The sequence below is a fragment of the Ursus maritimus genome, unplaced genomic scaffold (assembly GCF_017311325.1).
Source record: "Ursus maritimus isolate PB19 unplaced genomic scaffold, ASM1731132v1 scaffold_6, whole genome shotgun sequence".
Classification (NCBI taxonomy): domain Eukaryota; kingdom Metazoa; phylum Chordata; class Mammalia; order Carnivora; family Ursidae; genus Ursus; species Ursus maritimus.
In genome coordinates this window covers 75,690,791-75,715,068 of record NW_024426774.1, presented here as the reverse complement: position 1 = coordinate 75,715,068, position 24,278 = coordinate 75,690,791, and the positions used below count along the sequence as shown (strand labels likewise).

The following is a 24,278-nucleotide window of genomic DNA, read 5'->3' as shown; positions in this document are numbered from 1 at the left end:
ACATCATGTTGCCCTTTTGTAGCCCTGCCTACTTCCCTCCTATCCCTACACCCTCCTTAACTCATAGCAACCACTAATCTAGGCTCCATTTCTTTAATTTTATCACTTCAAGAATGTTACATAAATGTGGAATCATATGGTATGTAACTTTTTGGGCTTGGATTTTTTTCACTCAGCGTAATTCTCTGGAGAGTCATCTAGGTTGTTGCATGTATTAGTTCATTCCTTTTCATTGTTAAGTAGTATTCCATGCTTTGGGTGTAACACAGTTTGTCTAACCATTCATGCATTGAACACCTGGGTTATTTCCAGTTTTTAGATCATACAAATAAAACTATTGTAAACATTGTCTACATGTTTTTGTGTGAAACTTGTCTTCATTTCTCTATAAATGCCCAGGAATGCAGCTTTTGGATTATATGGTAGTTGCATAATTCATTTTTTAAGAAAGTGCCAGACTGTTTTTCCCAGTCTATACCATTTTGCATTCCCACCAACAATGTGTGAGGGATCAATTTTCCACATCTTTGTCCACATTCGGTGGTGTCACTATATTTTATTTTAACCATTCTGATATATGTGTAGTGCTATATCATCATCTAGTTGCATTTCCCTAAATTAATGAAGCAGAACATATTTTTATATGATTATTTGCCAACTATATATCTTCTTTGGTGAAACGTCTCTTTGTATCTTTTGCCCACGTTTTCATTGAATTATTTACTTTTTTAATGTTGAGTATTAACCATTCTTTATGTATCATAGTTACTGGTCCTTTATCAGGTATGTGGTTTGTAGGTTTTTTTCTCCCAGTATGTAGCTTGTGTTTTCATCTTATCAGGGTCTTTCTCAGAGCAAAAGTTTAAGTTTGGATGATGTGCAGTTTATCAATTCCTTTTATGGATTGTGCTTCTGGTTTTAAGTCTAAAATTCTTTGCATAGCTCTCAATCCCAAAGGTTTTTCCTAGGTTTTATTCTAAAATTTTATAGTTTTATGTTTCACGTTTAATGCCATGATCCATTTTGAGTCAGTTGCTACATAAGATGTGAGGTTTACATCAAGCTTCCTTTTTTGGCCTATGGGTGTCCAATTATTTCAGTACCATTTGTTGAAAAAGTGCTCCCTCCTCCATTAAATTGATTCTTTACATTTGTGAAAAATCATTTGGACATACATGACTGGGTCTATTTCTCGGTTTTCTATTTTTTACATTTGTCTATGTATCTGTCTCTTCTCTAATACCACACAGTTTTTATTACCATAGCTATATAATAAGTCTGTAACTCAGGTAGACTGATTTTATCCACTTTACTCTGCTTTTTCAAAATTGTCCTAACTATTCTGGTCTCCTTGCCTTTCCATATAAATTTTAGAATAGTGTATCTATTTTCATAAAAAATCTTGCTGGGATTTTGATAGGAATCACATTAAACCTGGGAAGAATTGACATCCTTACTATATTGAGGCTTCCAGTCCATGAATGTGGTATGTTTTATTCAGATCTTCTTTGATTTCTTTCATCAGCTTTGTGTAGTTTTCAGCATGTAAGTTCTGTACCTGTTTTGTCAGATTTACAACTACAAAATACAAAATATTTCTTCTTCTTTTTTAACTACTGTAAATGGTATTGTAGTTTTAATTTTGCCATAAATATGTTCATTGCAAGTATATACAAATATTGATTTTTGAATGTTTATCTTATATTCTGTGACCTTGCGGAGTTCACTTACTAGTTCTAGGAGTTTTTCTGCAGATTCTTTGAAATTTTCTATGTAGACAAACATGTTATCTGAAGATAAGGATTTTATTTCTTTATGTTCAATCTTTATGCTGTTTCTTGCCTTATTACACTGGTTAGTACTTCAGTGCTATGTTGAATAAGAGTGGTGAAAGTTCTTGGTTTATTCCAGTCTTGGGGAAAAGCAGTCAGCCTTTCACATTAAGCACACTATTATCTGTAGATTTTTGTAGGTGCTTTTTATCAAGTTGGGGAAGTTTCTCTCTTCCTATATTTCCGAGAGTTTTTATCATGAATGAGTATTGAATTTTTGTCAAATGCTTTTTCTGCATCAATTAATATACTCGTGTGTTTTTCTTTTCTTTAGCCTGTTATTATGATAGATTAAAGTGATTGGATTTTGAACACTGAGCCAGCCTTGTATTCCTGGAATCATTCAGATAATTTTATTTTTTTATTTTTTATTTTTTTAATGATTTTTTATTATATTATGTTAGTCACCATACAGTACATCCCCGGTTTCTGATGTAAGGCTCGATGATTCATTAGTTGCATATAACACCCAGTGCACCATGCGATACGTGCCCTCCTTACTACCCATCACCGGTCTATCCCATTCCCCCACCCCCCTCCCCTCTGAGGCCCTCAGTTTGTTTCTCATAGTCCATAGTCTCTCATGCTTCATTCCCGCTTCTGATTACCCCCCCTTTCTTTATCCCTTTCTTCCCCTACTGATCATTTTAGTTCTTATGTTCCATAGATGAGAGAAATCATATGATAGTTGTCTTTCTCTGCTTGACTTATTTCACTTAGCATTATCTCCTCCAGTGCCGTCCATTTTGCAGCAAATGTTGAGAATTCGTTCTTGCCGATAGCTGAGTAATATTCCATTGTATATATGGACCACAACTTCTTAATCCAGTCATCTGTTGAAGGGCATCTCGGCTCCTTCCACAATTTAGCTATTGTGGACAATGCTGCTATGAACATTGGGGTGCATATGGCCCTTCTCTTTACTCCGTTTGTATCTTTGGGGTAAACACCCAGTTGTGCAATGGCTGGATCATAGGGTAGCTCAATTTTTAACTTTTTAAGGGACCTCCACACTGTTTTCCAGAGTGGCTGTACCAACTTGCATTCCCACCAACAATGTAGGAGGGATCCCCTTTCTCCACATCCTCTGCAACAATTGTTGTCTCTTGCCTTGTCTATTTTTGCCATTCTAACTGGCGTAAGGTGGTATCTCAGTGTGGTTTTGATTTGAATTTCCCTGATGGCTAATGATTTTGAACATTTTTTCATGTGTCTGTTAGCCATTTGTATGTCTTCATTGGAAAAGTGTCTGTTCATATCTTCTGCCCATTTTTTGATTTGTTTATTTGTTTCTCGTGTATTGAGTTTGAGAAGTTCTTTGTAGATCTTGGATACCAGTCCTTTATCTGTAGTGTCATTTGCAAATATATTCTCCCATTCCGTGGGCTGCTTCTTAGTTTTTTTGACTGTTTCCTTGGCTGTGCAGAAACTTTTAATCTTGATGAAGTCCCATAAATTCATTTTATCTTTTGTTTCTCTTGCCTTTGGGGATGTGTCATGAAAAAGGTTGCTTTGGCCGATGTCGTAGAGGTTGCTGCCTATGTTCTCCTCTAGAATTTTGATGGATTCCTGTCTCACATCGAGGTCTTTCATCCATTTGGAGTTTATTTTTGTGTATGGTGTGAGAGAGTGGTCAAGTTTCATTCTTTTGCATGTAGCTGTCCAATTTTCCCAGCACCATTTATTGAAGAGACTGTCTTTTTCCCACCGGATGTTTTTTCCTGCTTTATCAAATATTAGTTGCCCAAAGAGCCGAGGGTCCATTTCTGGGCTCTCTATTCTGTTCCATTGGTCTATGTGTCTGTTTTTGTGCCAGTACCATGCTGTCTTTGTGATCACAGCTTTGTAGTACAGCTCGAAATCCGGCATTGTGATGCCCCCAGCTTTGTTTTTCCTTTTCAACAGTTCCTTGGAGATTCGGGGCCTTTTCTGTTTCCATACAAATTTAAGGACTATTTGTTCCAGTTCTTTGAAAAATGTCCTCGGTATTTTGATCGGGATAGCATTGAAAGTGTAGATTGCTCTGGGTAGCATGGACATTTTAACTATGTTAATTCTTCCAATCCATGAGCATGGAATATCTTTCCATCTTTTTATGTCTTCCTCAATGTCTTTCAAGAGTGATTTATAGTTTCTAGAATATAGGTCCTTTACGTCTCTGGTTAAGTTAATTCCAAGGTAACGTATGGTTTTTGGTGCTATTGTAAATGGGATGGATTCCCTAATTTCTCTTTCTTCGGTCTCGTTATTCGTGTATAGAAATGCAACTGATTTCTGAGCATTGATTTTGTATCCCGCCACGTTACTGAATTGCTCTATAACTTCTAATAGTTTGGGAGTGGCTTCTTTTGGGTTTTCCATATAGAGTATCATGTCATCTGCAAAGAGAGACATTTTGACTTCTTCTTTGCCAATTTGAATACCTTTGATCCCTTTTTGTCGTCTGATTGCTGTTGCAAGGACTTCTAGTACTATGTTGAATAATAGTGGCGAGAGTGGGCATCCTTGTCGAGTTCCTGATCTTAAGGGAAAGGCTTCCAGCTTTTCCCCATTGAGAATAATATTTGCAGTAGGCTTTTCATAGATGGCTTTTATGAGATTGAGAAATGTACCTTCTATTCCTACACTCTGAAGGGTTTTAATCAGGAAAGGATGCTGTATTTTGTCAAATGCTTTTTCGGCATCGATTGAGAGGATCATATGGTTCCTGAGTCTTTTCTTGTTGATATGATGTATCACGCTGATTGATTTGCGAATATTGAACCACGCTTGCATCCCAGGTATGAATCCCACTTGATCGTGATGGATAATCCTTTTAATGTACTGTTGGATTCTATTAGCAAGTATCTTGTTGAGGATTTTGGCGTCCATATTCATTAGGGAAATCGGTCTGTAATTCTCCTTTTTGAGGGGGTCTTTGCCTGGTTTGGGGATCAAGGTAATATTGGCCTCATAGAATGAGTTTGGTAGCTTTCCTTCTGTTTCTATTTTTTGAAATAGCTTTAGGAGAATAGGTATTATTTCTTCTTTGAATGTTTGGTAGAATTCCCCAGGAAAACCGTCCGGGCCTGGAGTTTTGTTATTTGGAAGGTTGTTTATCACTGACTCAATTTCTTCATAATTAATTGGCCTGTTTAAGGAATCAATTTCTTCCGGTTTCAATCTTGGTAGTTTATAGGTTTCCAGGAAGGATTCCATCTCTTCCAGATTGCTTAGTTTATTGGCATATAGCTGTTGATAAAAATTTCTAATAATCCTTCCAATTTCAATGGTGTTCGTCGTGACCTCTCCTTTTTCATTCATAATTTTAATAATCTGGGTCCTTTCTCTTTTCTTTTGGATAAGTCTTGCCAGTGGTCTGTCAATTTTATTGATTCTCTCAAAGAACCAGCTTCTAGTCCTGTTGATCTGCTCTACTGTACTTCTGGTTTCTGCTTGATTGATTTCAGCTCTAATTTTGGTCAACTGCTTCCTCGTGCGTGGATTAGGCCTGTCCCTCTGTTGCTGTTCCAGCTTCTTGAGGTGAGAATATAAAAACTGCATTTTAGATTTTTCTATTCTTTTGAGTGAGGCTTGGATGGCTATGTATTTCCCCCTTAGGACTGCCTTTGCAGTATCCCATAGGTTTTGGACTGTTGTATTTTCATTCTCATTGGTCTCCATAAATTGTTTAATTTGATTTTTGATTTCCTGGTTTATCGAGTCATTCCTGAGCAGGATGGTTCTTAGTCTCCAAGTGTTTGAGTTTCTTCCAAATTTTTCCTTGTGGTTGAGTTCCAATTTCAGAGCGTTGTGGTCTGAGAATATGCAGGGGATAATTTCAATCTTTTGGTATCGGTTGAGACCTGTTTTGTGTCCCAGAACATGGTCTATTCTTGAGAATGTTCCATGGGCATTAGAATAGAATGAGTATTCTTTGGTTCTGGGGTGTAGTGTTCTATATATATCTATGAGGTCCAACTCGTCGAGTATGGCATTCAAAGCCTTTGATTCTTTGCTTAGTTTTTGCCAGGGTGTTCTGTCTATTTCTGAGAGTGGAGTGTTGAGGTCCCCTACTATTAATGTATTTTTATTTATATGTCTCTTTATTCTGGTTAAGAGTTGGCTTGTGTATCTTGCTGCTCCCCTGTTGGGGGCATATATATTTATAATTGTCATATCCACTTGTTGAATACTTCCCTTAAGAATAATATAGTGCCCTTCTGCATCTCTAACTATAGTCTGTAGTTTAAAATCCAATTTATCTGATATGAGAATTGCTACCCCAGCTTTCTTTTGAGGTCCATTTGCGTGAAAGATGGTACTCCATCCCCTTACTCTCAGTCTGAATGCATCTTTGGGTTCGAAATGAGTCTCTTGTAGACAGCAAATGGATGGGTCATTTCTTTTTATCCAATCTGCAACCCTGTGGCGTTTTATGGGATGGTTCAAACCATTTACATTAAGACTGATTACTGAGAGATATGATTTTAATGTTGCCATGTTGCCAGTAAAGTCTTTGTTTGTATTGGCTGTGACTTTCTGTTCTGTATCACTCTTGGGGCCTTTTTACTTTTATAGAACCCCCCGTAATATCTCCTGTAGGGCTGGTTTCGTGGTTACAAAATTGGTTAGTGACTGGCGATTCTGAAATGTCTTTATTTCTCCATCAATTCTGAATGACAGCCTTGCTGGATAAAGGATCCTTGGCTGCATGTTTTTCTCTGAAAGAGCTTTAAATATGCTCCCCCAACCCTTTCTCTCATTCCAGGTCTGTGTAGACAGGTCTGACGTAATTCTGATGCTTTTGCCTTGGTACGTGAGAAATTTCTTTGCCCTGGCCGCTTTCAATACTGTATCCTTGCATCTAATATTTGCGAATTGCACTATGACGTGACGTGGCGTAGGTTTGTCGTGGTTGAGCTTGGGAGGGGTCCTCTCTGCCTCTTGGACACGAATGTTTGTTTCCCTTGCTAGATTAGGGAAGTTTTCAGCTACAATTTGTTCAAATATCTCTTCTAGACCTCTGTTTTTCTCCACCCCCTCGGGGATGCCGATGATTCTAACATTGGATCGTTTCATTGAGTCAGTAATCTCCCGTAACCTACATTCGTGGGCGTGGATTTTTTTAAGACCATCTTCTATTTTCATTTTTTCCTCTATTAACCCATCCTCCAATTCACTAACCCGTTCCTCTGCTTCTGTGACCCTGGCCGTCAGAGCCTCTAGTTTTGCCTGCATTTGGCTCATAGAATTTTTAATTTCTGTCAGATTCGCTCTCATTTCTGTCCTTAGGGATTCTATATTCTCAGTAACCTTTTCGTTAATAGTTTTTTCAATTCTACTCATCATTTTGACCATCGTTACTCTGAATTCCATTTCTGATAATTTGGTTACATCCATATCCATTATTTCTGTGGCAGAGGCCACAGACTCACTGTCTTTTCTTTGCTGGGGGGGGCTTCTCCTTCTTGTCATTCTGATGAAGAGAGGTTGCGGGGTTTCCAGAGCCCAAATTATTGACTGGGTCCCAGGCCGTGCCCCTTGTTTTATAGGGATCTTAGGGATGTGGGCTTCTTCTTTAAAGATTTTATTTATTTATTTATGTGGCAGCCAACCAGCGAGAGAGGGAACAGAAGCAGGGGAGTGGGAGAGGAAGAAGCAGGCTCCCAGCGGAGGAGCCCGATGAGGGACTCCTTTCCGGAACGCCGGGATCACGCCCTAAGCCGAAGACAGGCGCTCAATGACTGCGCCACCCAGGCGCCCCGGGTTGTGGGCTTCTTGATTTTTCAGCCTGCCTTCTGTGTTCTGGGGGAGGGGCCTGCCACGCCGATACTCAGGCAACCCTGTTTGGGTAGAGTCTCCGTGTCCCCTGCGAGGGGGGATGGGGATGGGCACTCTCTGAGCCTGTATTTCCAGGCTTTTGTTCTCTGGCGGCTTTCCCTGGCGGTTTGCTGTGCCTCTTCTGAGAGTCAGAGCAGCAGCGGCCGAATTTCAGCCTCTGTCACGGAACAGAAGGATTGCGGCCCGTTCTCTACTAATGCATCTCTGTCCTTTGTGTTTCTAACGGCGCCAGCCGTCAGCCGCCCCCATGCGCTCCCAGATCTCTGGGTCTCAGTCTATGTCCGGTGAGCACATCGGGATTCCAGAGTTCCGTGAGAAGCCTGGTGGCACGTGCTCCCGGCTCACCGGTCTCAGTCTGCTGTTTTGCGTGTGCCGTCCGCGAATCCGCCCGCTCCCCCATGCAGGTGGCTACCGCTTCCCGACGCCCGAATGCGGCGGCTCCCTCCCCCTTCCGTTTATCTTCCGATATCTGTGCGCGGTTTCATGGCTCCCCGCTTCATACCTCAATACTCAGCGCTGGAGATGTTCATTTGTAGAGATCCAGATGTATCTTCCTGTGTCTCAGGCTGCTTCCGTGGTTGTTTAAGCTGGTCTGGTACCTATCCAGCTCGACTCAGGGGACCGGCTGAAAAAGGGGTCCCCTACTCCTCAGCCATCTTAACTCCCTTCTCCAAGAATCATTCAGATAATTTTAAATGAGAAAGTAGAGGTTAAGGGGAAAAGTTCTGTATCTCCATCTTCGTTCTCCAATGAAATTACTTAAAGCACTAGAATAAGGAATTTTAGAATCTTTTACAGTCTTAGTTTTCTTCTTTAAAAAAATTATTTACTGGGGTGCCTGGGTGGCTCAGTTGTTAAGCATCTGCCTTCGGCTCAGAGCGTGATCCCAGAGTCCTGGGATCCAGCCCCACATTGGGCTCCTCTGCTGGGAGCCTGCTTCTTCCTCTCCTACTCCCCCTGCTTGTGTTCCCTCTCTCACTGGCTGTCTCTCTCTCTGTCAAATAAATAAATAAAATCTTTAAAAATATTATTTACTGAGTGTTGGTTCATAACCTGCCTAGGAGCTTCCTAGGTGTAATTTGAAAATAGTCCCTGTACTCAGAAGGCAGGGAGAGACCAAAAAAAAGAGAGAAGCCACTCCAGGTTCATAGGTGTCAGTTTTATTAAGCAAAGGGAACTTACATATGAGGCTTGTCTTGCGCAGCAGCAAGATGAATGGATCCTTGCACTTACCTACCAAATCTTAAACATTTATAAGGAGGCCCTAACTGGATTCAGCCATGTATACTGCATGGGTGTTTTCAGCATTGTATCACTATATCATGGCTATGTCCTCGGAGCAGCCTCTGGGAGTGGGAGAGGCAAGTGGAACCCACATTTCAAGGACAGGGGAGGGGGTAAGGAATCTTTGCGTGTCCAGGTCCAGTTCATAGGTCAGTTGGTAGTCACATGTTTTTCAGGATATTCCCCAACACTGAGATATGTATACCATACCAATTCACCCAGGTCTTAGTTTTCTATTTTTCAAATAAATATAGTAAATCTGTCTCTTATCTAACTCTTCTCAAGAGGAATGTTAAGAATATGAATTCCAAATATACTTCCTTTAATGTTCTTTAATTAATACTTGTGTTATGGATGATTTTCTTAGGAATAATATGAAAAGTGCTTTGGAGAATCTCATATAATTTTTAATAAAACAAACGATTTTTAGAAGTGTAATCATCATTTTAGTCTACAGTAGATTTCAGAACCTAAAACTAGAATGAGAGCCATTCTCCTATTATAAATGTTTTGTTATATTTTCTTCTAGCTCTTTTCTTTTCCTAGCCAGATTTTTGTGTTCTTTTACATATTTGCAATAGTAGCATATTAAATTGACTAGTCTACTTTTCACTACTTCCCTATTGCTGGGCAGTAAAAATGTTCAGATTTTTAATTTGTGTATAAAACAATATGGTAATTATTTTGTTGCATAAAACTTTTATCACATTTCACATTATATTCTTAAGATGCATTCCCAGAAGTAGGAATTTGGGCATACATAGCCAGAGAGCTTTCAGAAAGTTATGATACACAATTAAGAAGAAACTAGTGGTACTCTGCTGGGCAGAAGCTTCTGAGCATGATGTAGCAGAAATGGCTTCTCTTTGATCTCAGCCATAGAAGTCAGATGATGAAGGGAATGTCATTTGGAAAGCATGGCAAGAAGATGCACATGTGCTGTTGCTGTGGCTCTAAGGCCTACCACTTTTAGAAGTTAATGTGACAAATATTGTTGCCCTGCCAAGTAGGAGAGAAAGTATAACTGGAGTGCAAAGGCTAAAAGATGAAATACCACTGGGACCAGTCCAACGAGGCGTGTAGAAGTTGTATACCAGACATTCAGGCATGGATTCCATGAAGAAACAACACCTAAACCCAGGAGGGCAGCTGTTGCATTACCCAGTTCATCCTAAGGATTTCAGCAGTTAGTCATGCAATAAAATTTTTTTAAAGGAAACTATAGTAACTTCATGATAACAAGAAGCAAAACAATAGGCTACTTAGAAGTTTAATAAAGAACCATGGAAAGTGATAACTAAGAGTGTCCCTTTGGAGTCAGAGCAAGGCTTAAAGACTTACCCCTAACTGCCCTGCAAAGGAGTCCAAATTTAATTGGATCAGACTGTAAAGCAACTTATACCCCTAGGCCATTGTCAAATCAATAGAACAGTTAGCCAGCAATTAATGCAGGCTAACATTTAGATGATACCAATAGAGACAGACCAGCTAGAAACTTAACAGGAAGATCAAGGACAGAGATAGTCAAAGATAGTCTGACTAAATTCACTGTCATCCCAAGAGAATGGTTTAGAAAGACTGAACATGCTGATGGTAAATGAGTCAGAGTGATTATGCATATACCATGAGGAATAACATCAGAGGCTGTACACTGCAAGGAAAACAGACTTCATGGAAACTGTCCAGAGAAAGGAAGGGAGGAAGGGAGGAAGGAAAGAAGAAAAGAAGGAAGGAAGGAAGGAAGGAAGGAAGGAAGGAAGGAAGGAAGGAAGGAAGGAAATGAAGGACCACAATAAGCCCTGACATTGGGAGGATCAGTATTCAAAGTTGTTATAATACAGTATCTTAAATGTCCAGTTTTCAACGACAACAAGAATTTGACTTTCAAAGAAACAAGAAAGTGTGACTCATCCACAGGTAAATCAAGCAAACAAACTACCTTTGAGAATAGTTTATAATTTCTATATCCTCAATGTTAATCACTGTTGATGAGACATTGTCATCATACATTCCTTTACTTCTTTAAACATGGTTTCCTTTAGAGTTCAGGTGGAGGAATAGGGGGACCATAAGCTTGCCTCATCTCTTGAATACAGCTAGATAAATATCAAATCATTCTGAACACCCAAGAAATTGATCTGAGGACTGGGAGAACAAACCGCATATCTAGAGATAGAAAAATGGCCACATTGTGGAAGGTAGGAGTTGCAGAGAGTTGATTTGGGGAAGAAAAGAATTGCAGGTGCTACAGGGGGGTGGGAGCCCTGATCATGGAGAGGGGGGTGAGAGAGAAAGAGAGAAAGAGTTAAAATAGTGCACAGGGGAGCGCACAAGAAAAACTATTCCTCATAACTGTTGACTGGGAAAAGGAGAGGGACTGCCTACCACAAGTAGTGGAGCTCTAAGTCTGAAGTTTTAGAAGTCCATGCCATTGTCACAGTCATGACTGCTGGGCTTAGCAGTGCTCCAGTGAGGAAGGAGGGCAGAGGCCAGGGAGTAGGCAGTGTGATGTGAGGATCCCCTGGGTCCTACAGGGAGAAACAGTTCCCCTTCTTGGAGTGCATTTGGGAGTGGTGGCATGGCCTCACTGGGAACAAAAGAGCTGGCAGGCACCAATGTGCTGCCCTGTTTACTGGCTAAGGAACAAAGAAACCGGCTAAGGGCAGCAAACCTTTGTGCTAGTTTTTTGCTGCGCTTTACCAGAAACTCTGAACCACTGCATGGTCATGCAACTGCTTTTCTGGGACAAGCCAGCACCAGCCACAGCATGGCAAGAACCTCCTCCAGAGGATCAGTACAAGTCCATGCCACAGCAGTCCCTAAAATTTGGAGTTTTGAAACCTAGCTACATGTTGAGATAAAACACACAAGTACTTTGCTGTCCAGCAGGCAGATAGATCAAACACAGACAGGCTGAACCAGCAATCTGATGAAATTTGGGGACACAAGGGGAGAGAGTGTTTGCTTTTCTGTGAAAGCTTCCTGGAGAGTGGGGGTGCAAACTCCACAGCCTGGGGTTGAGAGAGCATGGCGCCACCCCCAACCCATCAGCACTGACCAACTTTAGTGAGCAACGCAGCACCCCCCCAGTGGAGACTAGACCCACTTAAACCAAGCCCCACCCCTCGGTGCCCTGCAGATGCATCTCCACTAGGGCAAGTCTGCTTGAGAATCCACAAAGCAGGCCTCTCCCCCAAAAGACCAACACAAACCCCTTGCACACACCAAGTCTACTGATCACAGAGTGTTGCAAAGCTTCAGGTCTAGGGAAAATAGGATCTAGCTTGTTTTAACAAGGGGACCAAAACACACCTATTTAAAACTTGGCACAGTGTTTCCCTTGCTAGATTAGGGAAGTTTTCAGCTACAATTTGTTCAAATATCTCTTCTAGACCTCTGTTTTTCTCCACCCCCTCAGGGATGCCGATGATTCTGACATTGGAATGATTCATTGAGTCAGTAATCTCCCGTAACCTACATTCCTGAGCGTGGATTTTTTTGAGTCCAGATTCTATTTTAGCTTTTTCTGCTACAAACATTTGTGTCCAAGAGGCAGAGAGAACCCCTCCCAAGCTCAACCATGACAAACCTACACCATGTCATGTCATAGTGCAATTCGCAAATGTTAGATCCAAGGATACAGTATTGAAAGTGGCCAGGGCAAAAAAATTTCTCATGTACCAAGGCAAAGGTATCAGAATTACGTCAGACCTGTCTACACAGACCTGGAATGAGAGAAGGGGTTGGGGGGGCACTTTTAAAGCTCTTTCAGAGAAAAACATGCAGCCAAGGATCCTTTATCCAGCAAGGCTGTCATTCAGAATTGATGGAGAAATAAAGACCTTCCAGAATCGCCAGTCATTGACCAATTTTGTAACCACGAAACCAGCCCTACAGGAGATAGTAACGGGGGTTCTATAAAAATAAAAAGGCCCCAAGAGTGATACAGAACAGAAAGTCACAATCTATAGAAACAAAGAGTTTACTGGCAACATGGCATCATTAAAATCATATCTCTCAATAATCAGTCTCAATGTAAATGGTTTGAATGCTCCCATAACGCCACAGGGTTGCAGATTGGATAAAAAGAAATGACTCATCCATTTGCTGTCTACAAGAGACTCATTTTGAACCTAAGGATACATTCAGACTGAAAGTAAAGGGATGGAATACCATCTTTCACGCCAATGGACTTCAAAAGAAAGCTGGGGTAGCAATTCTCATATCAGTCAGATTGGATTTTAAACTAAAAACTATGGTTAGAGATACAGAAGGATGCTATATTATTCTTAAAGGATGTATCCAACAAGTGGGTATGACAATTATAAATATATATGCCCCCAACAGGGGAGCAGCAAGATACATGAGCCAACTCTTAACCACAATAAAGAGACATATAGATAAAAATACACTAATAGTAGGGGACCTCAACACTCCACTATCAGAAATAGACAGGTCACCTAAGCAAGAAATCAGCAAAGAAATAAGAGCTTTGAATGCCATACTCGACGAGTTGGACCTCATAGATATATATAGAACACTACACCCCAGAACCAAAGAATACTCATTCTATTCTAATGCCCATGGAACATTCTCAAGAATAGACCATGTCTGGGTCACAAAACAGGTCTCAACCGATACCAAAAGACTGAAATTATCCCCTGCATATTCTCAGACCACAACGCTCTGAAATTGGAACTCAACCACAAGGAAAAATTTGGAAGAAACTCAAACACTTGGAGACTAAGAACCATCCTGCTCAGGAATGACTTGATAAACCAGGAAATCAAAAATCAAATTAAACAATTTATGGAGACCAATGAGAATGAAAATACAACAGTCCAAAACCTATGGGATACTGCAAAGGCAGTCCTAAGGGGGAAATACATAGCCATCCAAGCCTCACTCAAAAGAATAGAAAAATCTAAAATGCAGTTTTTATATTCTCACCTCAAGAAGCTGGAACAGCAACAGAGGGACAGGCCTAATCCACGCACGAGGAAGCAGTTGACCAAAATTAGAGCTGAAATCAATCAAGCAGAAACCAGAAGTACAGTAGAGCAGATCAACAGGACTAGAAGCTGGTTCTTTGAGAGAATCAATAAAATTGACAGACCACTGGCAAGACTTATCCAAAAGAAAAGAGAAAGGACCCAGATTATTAAAATTATGAATGAAAAAGGAGAGGTCACGACGAACACCATTGAAATTGGAAGGATTATTAGAAATTTTTATCAACAGCTATATGCCAATAAACTAAGCAATCTGGAAGAGATGGAATCCTTCCTGGAAACCTATAAACTACCAGGATTGAAACCGGAAGAAATTGATTCCTTAAACAGGCCAATTAATTATGAAGAAATTGAGTCAGTGATAAACAACCTTCCAAATAACAAAACTCCAGGCCCGGACGGTTTTCCTGGGGAATTCTACCAAACATTCAAAGAAGAAATAATACCTATTCTCCTAAAGCTATTTCAAAAAATAGAAACAGAAGGAAAGCTACCAAACTCATTCTATGAGGCCAATATTACCTTGATCCCCAAACCAGGCAAAGACCCCCTCAAAAAGGAGAATTACAGACCGATTTCCCTAATGAATATGGACGCCAAAATCCTCAACAAGATACTTGCTAATAGAATCCAACAGTACATTAAAAGGATTATCCATCACGATCAAGTGGGATTCATACCTGGGATGCAAGCGTGGTTCAATATTCGCAAATCAATCAGCGTGATACATCATATCAACAAGAAAAGACTCAGGAACCATATGATCCTCTCAATCGATGCCGAAAAAGCATTTGACAAAATACAGCATCCTTTCCTGATTAAAACCCTTCAGAGTGTAGGAATAGAAGGTACATTTCTCAATCTCATAAAAGCCATCTATGAAAAGCCTACTGCAAATATTATTCTCAATGGGGAAAAGCTGGAAGCCTTTCCCTTAAGATCAGGAACTCGACAAGGATGCCCACTCTCGCCACTATTATTCAACATAGTACTAGAAGTCCTTGCAACAGCAATCAGACGACAAAAAGGGATCAAAGGTATTCAAATTGGCAAAGAAGAAGTCAAAATGTCTCTCTTTGCAGATGACATGATACTCTATATGGAAAACCCAAAAGAAGCCACTCCCAAACTATTAGAAGTTATAGAGCAATTCAGTAACGTGGCGGGATACAAAATCAATGCTCAGAAATCAGTTGCATTTCTATACACGAATAACGAGACCGAAGAAAGAGAAATTAGGGAATCCATCCCATTTACAATAGCACCAAAAACCATACGTTACCTTGGAATTAACTTAACCAGAGACGTAAAGGACCTATATTCTAGAAACTATAAATCACTCTTGAAAGACATTGAGGAAGACATAAAAAGATGGAAAGATATTCCATGCTCATGGATTGGAAGAATTAACATAGTTAAAATGTCCATGCTACCCAGAGCAATCTACACTTTCAATGCTATCCCGATCAAAATACCGAGGACATTTTTCAAAGAACTGGAACAAATAGTCCTTAAATTTGTATGGAAACAGAAAAGGCCCCGAATCTCCAAGGAACTGTTGAAAAGGAAAAACAAAGCTGGGGGCATCACAATGCCGGATTTCGAGCTGTACTACAAAGCTGTGATCACAAAGACAGCATGGTACTGGCACAAAAACAGACACATAGACCAATGGAACAGAATAGAGAGCCCAGAAATGGACCCTCGGCTCTTTGGGCAACTAATATTTGATAAAGCAGGAAAAAACATCCGGTGGGAAAAAGACAGTCTCTTCAATAAATGGTGCTGGGAAAATTGGACAGCTACATGCAAAAGAATGAAACTTGACCACTCTCTCACACCATACACAAAAATAAACTCCAAATGGATGAAAGACCTCGATGTGAGACAGGAATCCATCAAAATTCTAGAGGAGAACATAGGCAGCAACCTCTACGACATCGGCCAAAGCAACCTTTTTCATGACACATCCCCAAAGGCAAGAGAAACAAAAGATAAAATGAATTTATGGGACTTCATCAAGATTAAAAGTTTCTGCACAGCCAAGGAAACAGTCAGAAAAACTAAGAGGCAGCCCACGGAATGGGAGAATATATTTGCAAATGACACTACAGATAAAGGACTGGTATCCAAGATCTACAAAGAACTTCTCAAACTCAATACACGAGAAACAAATAAACAAATCAAAAAATGGGCAGAAGATATGAACAGACACTTTTCCAATGAAGACATACAAATGGCTAACAGACACATGAAAAAATGTTCAAAATCATTAGCCATCAAGGAAATTCAAATCAAAACCACACTGAGATACCACCTTACGCCAGTTAGAATGGCAAAAATAGACAAGGCAAGAAACAACAATTGTTGGAGAGGATGTGGAGAAAGGGGATCCCTCCTACATTGTTGGTGGGAATGCAAGTTGGTACAGCCACTCTGGAAAACAGTGTGGAGGTCCCTTAAAAAGTTAAAAATTGAGCTACCCTATGATCCAGCCATTGCACTACTGGGTGTTTACCCCAAAGATACAGACGTAGTGAAGAGAAGGGCCATATGCACCCCAATGTTCATAGCAGCAATGTCCACAATAGCTAAATCGTGGAAGGAGCCGAGATGCCCTTCAACAGATGACTGGATTAAGAAGTTGTGGTCCATATATACAATGGAATATTACTCAGCTATCAGAAAGAACGAGTTCTCAACATTTGCTACAACATGGACGGCACTGGAGGAGATAATGCTAAGTGAAATAAGTCAAGCAGAGAAAGACAACTATCATATGATTTCTCTCATCTATGGAACATAAGAACTAGGATGATCAGTAGGGGAAGAAAGGGATAAAGAAAGGGGGGGGTAATCAGAAGGGGGAATGAAACATGGGAGACTATGGACTATGAGAAACAAACTGAGGACTTCAGAGGGGAGGGGGGTGGGGGAATGGGATAGACCGGTGATGGGTAGTAAGGAGGGCACGTATTGCATGGTGCACTGGGTGTTATACACAACTAATGAATCATCGAGCCTTACATCGGAAACCGGGGATGTACTGTATGGTGACTAACATAATATAATAAAAAATCATTAAAAAAAAAAAAAGAATCTCAGCTGGTTTCTTTGTAGAAATTGGCAAGACAATATAAAATTAATATGGAAGTTCAAGTGACCCAGAGCAGCCAAAACAATCTTGAAAAAGAACAAAATCTGAGGTGCCTGGATTGCTCAGTCAGTTAAGCATCTGCCTTCAGATCAGGTCATGATCTCAGGGTCCTGGAATTGAGCCCAGCATTGGGCTCCCTGCTCAGCAGGGAGTCTGCTTCTCCCTCTACCCTTCCCCCTTGCTCATTCTCTCTCTCTCTCTCTCTCTCTCTCTAATAAATAAATAAAACCTTTTTTTTATAAAAGAGAAGAAAAAGAACAAAATCAGAGAACTAGCACTTCCCAATTTCAAAACTAGCTATAGAAGTACAGTAATCAAGGTAGCATAATACCAGCATGAGGAAAGACATACAGGCCAGTGGAACAGAAGTGAGAATCCAGAAATAAACTCTTAAATTTGTGGTCAAATGATTTTCAGAAAATTGCTGCCAATACAATTTGATGAGAGAAGAATAGTCTCTTCAATGAATGGTACTGGGACAACTGAACATCTACATGGAAAAGAATGAAGTTGGATTCTTATCACATACCATATGCAAAAATTTACTAAAAATGAATTATAGGCCTATATGTAAGAGCTAAAATTATAAAATCCTTAATGAGAAAACATTAAGTAAATCTTTGTGACCTTGGGTTAGGCAATGCTTTCTTAGATTCACATCAAAAGCACAAGCCACAGCAGGAAAAATAGATTAAAAGGATTTCCTCAATTTTTCCATCACCATTTGTTGAAGAGACTGTCATTTTTGCATTGTATATTCTTTCCTGCTTTGTCAGAGATTAGTTGGCCATATAGTTGGGGGTCCATTTCTGGGTTTTGTATTATATTCCATTGATTTATGTGTCTGTTCTTATGCCAGTACTATACTGTCTTGATGATTACAGCTTTGTAATAGAGCTTGAAGTCCAGAATTGTGATGGCTGTAGATTCGTTTTTCTTTTTCAAGATTGCTTTAGCTCTTTGGGGTCTTTTGTGGTTACATACAAATTTTAGGGTTGTTTGTTCTAGCTCTGTGAAAAATGCTGGTGGTATTTTGATAGGAATTGCATTAAATGTGTGGATTGCTTTGGGTAGTATAGACATTTTAACAGCTTTGCTCTTCTGATACATGAGCATGAAATGTTCTATTTCTTTGCGTCTTCCTCAGTTTCTTTCATGCGTGTTCTATAGTTTTCAGACTATAGCTCTTCTACCTCTTTGGTTAGGTTTATTTATAGGTATCTTATGGGTTTTGGTACAATTGTAAATGGGACTGATTCCTTGATTTCTCTCTCTGCTGCTTCATTGTTGGTCTAGGGAAATGCAACAGATTTCTGTGCATTGATCTTATATCCTACAACTTTGCTGAATTCCTGCATCAGTTCTAGCAAGTTTTTGGTGGAGTCTTTTGGGTTTTCTACATGGAATATCATGTCATCTGCAAAGAGTGGAAGTTTGACTTCTTCTTTGCCAATTTGGATGCCTTTTATTTCTTTTTGTTGTCTGATTGCTGAGGCTAGGACTTCCAGTACTATGTTGAACAACAGTGGTGAGAGTGGACATCTCTGTCATGTTCCTGACCTTAGGGGAAAAGCTCTGTTTTTCTCCATGGAGGATGTATTAGCTGTGGGTCTTTCATACATGGCCTTTATGATGTTGAGATATGTTTTCTCTAGCCCTACTTTGTGGAGGGTTTTTATCAAGAAAGGATGCTGTCTTTTGTCAAATCCTTTTTCTGCATCATTATTACTCAGCCATAAAAAAGAATGAAACCTTGCCATTTGCAATGATGTGGTTGGAGCTAGAGTGTATTATACTAAGTGAAATAAGTCAGAGAAAGACAAACTAAATTCTACTCCTGAAACTAATATTACACTACATGTTAACTAACTGGAATTTAAATAAAAATAAACAAACAAAAAAACAGATCAATTGTACCTTTAAGTGGGTGAGTTGTATGATATGTAAATTATAATCCAATAAAGCTATTGGCAAAAAAAGTGATGCTAAAAAAAAATGTTGCTCCATTTTGTATTCCTCCTGGCAGAGTGTATGAAATTGCCATTGCCCATTTTATTTTTATTTTTTTATTTTTTATTTTTAAAGATTTTATTTATTTATTCGACAGGATAGAGACAGCCAGCGAGAGAGGGAACACAAGCAGGGGGAGCGGGAGAGGAAGAAGCAGGCTCATAGCAGAGGAGCCTGATGTGGGGCTCGATCCCATAACGCCAGGATCACGCCCTGAGCCGAAGGCAGACGCTTAACTGCTGTGCCACCCAGGCGCCCCCAACCATTGCCCATTTTAATGTTAATCGGTACACAACAAAAAATTTGCCTATTTGATGAACTAGAACAGTGGTTCAACTAAAAGAGATTTTGCTCCCCTGTAGCCATTTAGCAATGTCTGGAGACTTTTTTTTTTTTAAGATTATTTATTTATTTGAGAGAGAGAGAGAGAAAGACACAGAGAGAGAAAGCACAAGTGGAATAAGGGCAGAGGGAGAGGGAGAGAGAGAAGCAGACTCCCTGCTGAGCATGGAGCCTGACACAGAACCCTGAGATCATGACCTGATCCTAAGTCAGACACAACTGACTGAGCCACCGAGGCGCCCCTGGTGACAGTTTTGATTGTCACAACTGGGGGGGGTGTGATATTGGCCTCTAATGAGTAGAAACCAGGAGTGCTGCTAAATATCCTACAGTGCATAAGTCACCTCCCTACATCAAATAACTATCCAACTCAAAAGGCCAGTAGTGTCAAGATTAAGAAACCCTGGACTAGGAATAGCATCTTGTTTCATTTTGTATTCATTTGATTATTAGTAAGGGTAATATTTTTCCCCATATATTTACTAATGAGTTGTATTTTGTAAATCTATTTGTATCATTCATTCATATTTCTCATCAATTCATATGAGTCCCTTTCAGTAGTAAGATTTAACCATTTTATTTATTGAGTTTCCTTTTAAAATTTTTTAAAGACTTGAGTATAGCTAACATACAACGTTATATTAGTTTCAGGTGTACAACATAATGATTCAATAAGGTTATACGGATGCTGTGCTCACCACAAGTGTAGCTACCATTTGTCACCATACAAACTGAGTTTATATTCTTCCAGTTGTTTCCCTGTAAATTTTGGTTAGGTTTCTATTGACTATTGCTATGTTTATTTTTTATATGGTTATACATCATTTTAATTGTATCTAGTCTAGATACAGATAGAGTTCTTCCCCTATCTGCTCACTCTTCCTCCATAATTTCATTTTTATTAAATTCTCTTTTCTTAGGGTTTTATTTTTTCACATTTAACTTTTTAAATACATATATAATTTATTATAATGTGTATTATGAGATAAAAATACTTTTTTTTCCCAAATAGCAATATCTGGTTTTCCTCCTTCTGAAGAAACATTTGGCTTACAGACCATTTTTGCGGCTCAAGAAAACCTTCAAAAAATGAAGCTTTCCACAGGTTTATGCAAGAGAGGGAATGTGCAGTTACTCCTTATCTTCCTTAACTATGAAGGACAATAATATTCTACAAGGTAGTTAGGTGTTTGTAACTCAGGACAAAGCAGTAGTCATGTATAGCACTATGTCAGTCTTGCAGAAATACATAAGAAATATTAATGCTGAAATGGAAATCCTTTGCAGTTTGGGGTTACTAATAAGTGCTAAATTAGGGGCGCCTGGGTAGCGCAGTCGTTAAAAGCGTCTGCCTTCGGCTCAGGGCGTGATCCCGGCGTTCCGGGATCGAGTCCCACATCGGGCTCCTCCGCTGGGAGCCTGCTTCTTCCTCTCTCTCACTCCCCTGCTGTGTTCCCTCTCTCGCTGGCTGTCTCTCTGTCACATAAATAAATAAAAAAATCTTAAAAAAAAAAAAGTGCTAAATTAATGAATTTTTTGATATGATCAGAGAGTTGGAAAAAGTTATACTCTGTGTGTGTGTTTGGTAAGAAAGAGGACATAATTTCTAATTAAGAAATTAAAAGAGGTTGTCAGTTTATAACCTAATACAGAAATTTTATGTGTCTGATAATAGATCAGTTAAGTGAATGGGAATAAGTTTAGATATCTTCCTATTATCGTACAGATGGAGAATGAGTTAGATTCTGCTCGCTCTGAAATAGAACTCCTCAGGAGTCAGATGACAAATGAGAGAATCTCCATGCAGAATCTAGAAGCTTTGCTGGTGGCCAATCGAGACAAAGAATACCAGTCTCAGATAGCGCTTCAAGAAAAAGAATCTGAAATTCAGCTTCTTAAAGAACACCTTTGTTTGGCAGAAAATAAAATGTGAGTTGGTTAGCAATATAGTAGCATGAAGTTGTATTTTTAAAATTTTTGATACTTTATAGGTTAGTAGAATTTTAAAGCTGGAATTTAAACAATTTAGTGCCTATCTTTTGCCATTTATTAAACTGAGGACCAGAAATACTGGGATTTGCCTAAGATTTAATACTCATTTCTATTATGTGTTTATCTAAATTTAAATTTAACCATCTTTGTTGATTATTTCCAACAGAACTTTGGATATAATAGAATGTCTGACCTAATAATATTATCTTTTAGAAATATTATAACAAGTTTTTACGAAAAAAAATTAGGCACTACTGAAACCAGAGGAATTTTTCTGTTTACGGACCGACCTGGTATTGCTGCTTAGTATTTAGACTTATCACTTAGTATTTCCTTATGCACCTGTAAGTATATATTGGGTACCTGGATGAACTCCTACATTCACAGAATACTGAAGACTTCCCGTAGAGCACTGATTTTGAGTTTTTTATTTTTTGTTTTTTTGTTTTTTTAAGCATCCCTAGCTCCATTAGTATCTTATTACAAGACCCTTGGCTAGAAATTTGGGTAGAAATGCCCACCTGGACAGTGAATGCTGAATTATTAAACCTGGTGAACTCTCACAAAAACTGATGCAGACCTTTAGCCTCTAGTGTTAACTGTCCCATCTATAACACTTTTTCATCCAGCCTCAACTCTGCCCTCCCGTCTGAGCATGGGACCTGGGAAAGGAGGAATCATGGTCTCAGGAATCAGTCCCTCCTAGGAGCCCCTGACTGAGAAAAGGCTGCAAAGTCAGGGCCAGTTTCCTTGAGAAACTGTTTTCAGGTTATGGCAGCTGTGAGTCATTCTTTTCAGTCACTGTAGCTGGGCTTTTGTAATATCTCCAACTGGTTCTACAGGATCACTTTCTCAAGCTGGTATTTGGAAATTGACCTTAGTGAAATATGCCCAACCCCTCACCTTTAGGGATGCATTCTGTTTTAAACTGGTTCGTAAGTACAATCACTTAGAACTGGTAAACATAATAAACTTTTGTGTTCTTAATCTCTGAAGTTTAGATTTCAGCAGTCAGCAGTGCTGTTTGGCAAGCAAAGAGAATAGAATGTTTTGTGCAAACAGCATTCATTGCTTTCATCATCTTCCTTATGATAGTGTGCCTTTTGATCCTGTTAAATTGAAGAGATTTTATGTTTTTAACAGTTTGTATATAAAATTTCATTATAAATTGCATGAATCAAATTTCATTATAAGCATATACAAAACACTTGATTTAATAAATATATATATTAAGACTAATAATGGTATTGATTATTTGGTTATAATACTACTTTGCATATAATACCTCAAAGTACTTTAAAAAATAGGTAATATAGATAGATAATATATAATATTATCCCGTCTAAATATAGAGAAACAGACAGAGAAGGTTTAATTGAATGGGACTGAGAGAGCTTAGGCTTTTCAAGTAGGCTACTTTCACATTTACTATATCTGAAATTGGCATATTTTAGATGTACTAAAACATCCATAAAAATCACAGTTTGGCTTGGTTCCAGCTGAGGAACCATTGCCAACATGGTTTAATGTGCTAAGTCCTAGGCATATTTTAAATTTAATCAACTGTCACTCATACTATTTTACACAGGGCCATCCAGAGTAGAGACGTGGCCCAGTTCAGAAATGTTGTAACACAGTTGGAAGCTGATTTAGATATTACCAAACGACAACTAGGGACGGAGCGCTTTGAAAGGTAAGTCTGTCTCTATGCAGTGTTCAGTCTGGAAAGCATTGTTTTTTTGGTTTTTTGGTTTTTTTTTCAATTTTATAATATTTTTAAATTATATTATGTTAGTCACCATACAATACATCCCTAGTTTTTGATGTAAAGTTCCATGATTCATTACTTGCGTACAACACCCAGTGCACCATGCAATATGTGCCCTCCTCAACACCCATCACCAGCCCATCCCATTGTTTTTTTTACATAACAATAGATTTTGGTAATTTCATGATGGTTAACTTTTAAAGTATGAACTGAACTACAGTTTTATGACAGTATTAATAACATCACTGGATATAAAGTTTAAAAGCCGCACTATTTTGCTTCAGGGAGAGGGCTGTACAAGAACTTCGCCGCCAGAATTACTCAAGTAATGCTTATCATATGAGTTCTACAATAAAGCCAAATACCAAATGTCATTCACCGGAACGTGCTCACCATCGATCTCCTGACCGAGGCCTAGATCGATCGTTAGAAGAGTAAGTAGTTCAAGGACCCATTCTCCGGAGACCATATAGCAATATACAGTGAATATTTGAGGGAGTAAGGTAGCTCAAGTCAATCTATCATTAATAGTGCTATTTATTTATTTATTTATTTATTTATTTATTTATTTTTATTTTAAAGATTTTATTTATTTATTTGACAGAGAGAGAGAGAGACAGCCAGTGAGAGAGGGAACACAAGCAGGGGAAGTGGGAGAGGAAGAAGCAGGCTCCCAGCAGAAGAGCCTGATGTGGGACTCGATCCCAGAATGCTGGGATCACGCCCTGAGCCGAAGGCAGACGCTTAACAACTGAGCCACCCAGGCGCCCCTAATAGTGCTATTTAAACACAATTACATGATTAGGCATATAGACATAAAAAAGTATTTTGATCATTAGTTTTATGTAAATTTGCTAAAATGAAAGATCTTTATCTGTTTACATAAATTATATTTTTAAAATGTAATTTTCTTTTTATTCTAAAACTTCAATTTTTCCACATACTTTCATTAACAAAATATTGGTTGATTATAGCACCAAAACACTTATGCTTTAGGAAAGTAGTTTATTTTTCAGAGGAAAATATTTTAGATATATTCCTGTATGTCACAAATTTTA

The 24,278-nt window shown here is 39.1% G+C and overlaps 1 protein-coding gene and 1 pseudogene across 1 annotated transcript in view; both read left to right on the top strand.

Annotated features, from left to right (window-relative positions):
- TSGA10 (testis specific 10) overlaps positions 1-24,278 on the top strand; it is a 161,619-nt gene that overhangs the window by 129,699 nt on the left and 7,642 nt on the right. The window contains exons 17-19 of the mRNA XM_008699777.2: positions 21,187-21,389; positions 23,041-23,145; positions 23,505-23,654. Of these exons, the coding sequence (XP_008697999.2) occupies positions 21,187-21,389; positions 23,041-23,145; positions 23,505-23,654 (458 nt within the window). The remainder of the gene's footprint in view (positions 1-21,186; positions 21,390-23,040; positions 23,146-23,504; positions 23,655-24,278) is intronic.
- LOC103671177 lies at positions 9,829-10,114 on the top strand (annotated as a pseudogene).